Source organism: Rhinopithecus bieti, unplaced genomic scaffold (assembly GCF_001698545.2).
Source record: "Rhinopithecus bieti isolate Rb0 unplaced genomic scaffold, ASM169854v2 scaffold_65369, whole genome shotgun sequence".
NCBI lineage: Eukaryota > Metazoa > Chordata > Mammalia > Primates > Cercopithecidae > Rhinopithecus > Rhinopithecus bieti.
Window position 1 is genome coordinate 3,749 of NW_016824552.1, and position 3,483 is coordinate 7,231.

Genomic DNA, 3,483 nt, shown 5'->3' on the forward strand with positions numbered 1-3,483 from the left:
ACTGCCATCAGAGAAATGCAAATCAAAACCACAATGAGATACCATCTCACACCAGTTAGAATGGCAATCATTAAAAAGTCAGGAAACAACAGGTGCTGGAGAGGATGTGGAGAAATAGGAACACTTTTACACTGTTGGTGGGACCATGAACTAGTTCAACCATTGTGGAAGACAGTGTGGCGATTCCTCAAGGATCTAGAACTAGAATTACCACTTCACCCAGCCATCCCATTACTGGGTATATACCCAAAGGATTATAAATCATGCTGCTATAAAGACACATGCACACGTATGTTTATTGCAGTGCTATTCACAATAGCAAAGACTTGGAACCAACCCAAATGTCCATAAATGACAGACTGGATTAAGAAAATGTGGCACATAATACACCATGGAATACTATGCAGCCATAAAAAAAGATGAGTTCATGTCTTTTGTGGGGACATGAATGCAGCTGGAAACCATCATTCTCAGCAAACTATCACAAGAACAGAAAACCAAACACTGTATGCTCTCACTCATAGGTGGGAATTGAACAATGAGAACACCTGGACACAGGAAGGAGAACATCACACACCGGGGCCTGTTGTGGGGTGGGGGATGGGGGAGGGATAGCATTAGGAGATATACCTAATATAAATGACAAGTTAATGGGTGCAGCACACTAACATGGCACATGTATACACATGTAACAAACCTGCACGTTGTGCACATGTACCCTAGAACTTAAAAGTATAATAAAAAAATAAAATAAATAAATAATATATTAATCACTAATATTAAGACAACACAATATTATTCTTGTCCACATCAAGAATATACCTTGTATATTATTATCACTTCGCTAGTATACCTTTGCCTACTACCTACCTAAATCCTTTTGTTATTTTAGTTATTTTAGAGACACAGGGTCTCACTCTGTCGTCCTTGCTGGGGTGCAGTGGCCTGATCATAGCTCACTGCAGCCTTGAACTCTCTGACTCAAGCGATCCTTCAGCCTCACCCTCCTGAGTAGCTGGGGCTACAGGCCAGCGCCACCACACCAGCTCGTTTTATTTTTATTTCACAGAGACACAGTCTTGCTATGTTGCCCAGGCTGGTCTCAAATTCTTTGGGCTCACGTGATCCTCCCACCTCGGTCTCCTAAAGTGCTGGGATTACAGGCGTGAGTCACCGCCCGCAGCCTCACCTGCCTAAATCCCTTAATGCACAAGGGAAAGGAGCGAGAATTCAGGGGAAAACAAAAAAACGAACATACAAAATAGCCCCCAGCACTTTTGAGAAAGATCTGCGGTACAGAAAAGCCGTCCTGAGCGGGTCTGTGTGGAGGGAGGGGACTGCATCTCAGATCCACAGTCCACCCGGGGCTGCAACACGCTAGTTCTACAGTGTTGGGCCAGGTTGGACCTCCGGCTGGAGGCCTTCCACACCGGAAACACTGGTAGGGCTCCTCTCCAGTGTGGGTTTGAGGGCGGCGGAGGAGCTTGCCACTGTCGCCGAAGCCTGGCTCCGGCCTGGCAGAGCGGTCGGACCGCTTTGTGCTGCGAGGCCTCCCGGGTTGGCTCAGGGTAGCCTCGGGCCTGAACCGCCTCCCGCGAGTCCCGTCCAGCACTCGCACAGCTTCTGGGCCCCTTCGCCCACTCCTGCTGAGCTGCCGGCTGGGTGGTTGGCGGAACCTGGGCAACTTCCAGGCCTCCCGGAGGCACTGCAGGCACTGCGGGCAGGGAACGGCCGCTCCCGGGGTGCACGCGCTGGGGCTTGGCCAGGTGCACGTGCTGGGCAGCCGCTGCCGCCCTCCGCACACAGGTGTGGCTTTTCGGCGGGGTGGGTCTCCCTGCGCTGGACCGAGGAGGAGCTCTGGGTGCAACAGAGGCAAGGCTGCTCCCCGGCGTGGGTGTGCCGGTGCGGGAGAAGCTTCCCGCACCCGGAGCAGGAAAAATCTGGCGGACACGGCTGCCCCCAGTTCCCCACGGAGGGCGGATTCGCATCTGGGCTTTGCAGGGGATCTGGAAGGGGTGAGTGGAGGAGGGCTGAGGGCCGGCTGCTCCATGCTGGGGAACATGGGCGATGAGTGAAGGAGACGAGATGGGGCGCGAGGAGGAATCTGGGGAAGGCTGGGTGGAACCAGAGACTGGAGACTGAGTGGGGGCACAGGATAAAGGAAGGGAAGTTGAGGCAGGAGTGTGGATGGGGGCAGATATTGAAGGAAGGACCCGGGGCTCCCACAAGGCCGGTGCCTGGAGGTGCTGCCCGGGGCGACTGAGCTGGGTGCGAGGCTGATGCTCTCCACGATTCCACACCTGCAGGGCTTCTCCCCTGGGTGCGGGAGGACACGCTGGGAGAGGGAGGTCTTATTGACGCTGTCACCGCAACTGCAGCAGCAGAAGAGACGCTCTCCTGTGTGAATTCACTAGTGGCAGATCAGCTTCCACCGGTCCCCAAAAACTTGCTGGCCCTGGGGACAGACGCAGGGCTTTGGCCGAGCCAGCATCAGAGCTGGCCGCTAAGCCCTTGCCGCACTCCCCGCAGACAAATGGCTTCTCCTGAGTGGACTCGCTGGTGCTTGATGAAGTTGGAGCGGACACAGCAGGTCTTGCCGCACTGGGGACAGCGACAAGGCCTCTCGCCAGTCGCTGTGGACCCACTGGTGCTGGAGGAGGGATGCACTCTGAGTAAAACCCCTCCCGCAGGCCCCGCACTTGCAGGGCTGACGGCCCAGGTGAATCTGACGGTGCTGCAGCAGGTCGGAGCTCTGGCTGAAACGCTTTCCACAGTCAGGGCAGGGGAAAGGCTTCTGGCGAGCACGGCTTTGGAGATGACCGCTCAGGGAGTGACTGCGCGGGAGGCTCTTGCCGCACTCGGCGCAGCTGTGGGGCCTCTGCTGGAGTCAGGCTTCCGGTGGCCAGTAGCTCACAGTCTGGGAGCAGCACCCAGCCCCAGGCCTCAAGGGCTGTCTGGAGAGTTCTCTAATGTAAGACTCTGGGCAATGTCATTTGAAGGTGTTTCCTGAGGCTCTCAGGCATGTCGCTGGGTGTTACCCATCACTAAGTCCGTCCTCTTGGATAAGCTGGTTCTCACTGTTGTGCCTCGTTCCTGCGGAAGGAAAGATTTCAGATCCTGGAACCATCATTCTCTCCAGAGGGAGAGAAAACCACAGAAGAATTTTACTACAAACTGCAAAGGAGACTGCTTTCCGAATCCTACAATCAATGCTTCTTTATTATTATTTTCCTTTTTTTTTTTTTTTTTAAAAGACAGGGTCTGTCTTTGTTGCCCAGTATGGAATGCAGTGGTACGATCTCTGCTCACTGCAACCTCTGCCTCCCCAGCTCACGTGAACCTCCCACCTCAGCCTCCCAAGTAGCTGGGACTATAGGTGCACACCACTAGGCCCAGCTTTTTTTTTTCTTTCTTTTTTTTTGGTAGAAGCCAGCGTTTTTTTTGTTTTGCTTTGTTTTGTTTTTTTTGTTTTGTTTTGTTTTC

General features: G+C 53.5%; 1 protein-coding gene across 1 annotated transcript; it reads right to left on the minus strand.

Annotated features, from left to right (window-relative positions):
• Window positions 1-1,072: 1,072 nt before the first annotated feature.
• Window positions 1,073-2,807, minus strand: ZNF843 (zinc finger protein 843; the record flags this gene model as incomplete). Its single annotated transcript, XM_017862389.1, has 3 exons — window positions 1,073-2,114; window positions 2,451-2,601; window positions 2,700-2,807. Coding segments are annotated over 3 exons (1,171 nt in total), but the record flags the coding sequence as incomplete, so codon positions are not given.
• Between the last annotated feature and the right edge of the window lie 676 nt (window positions 2,808-3,483).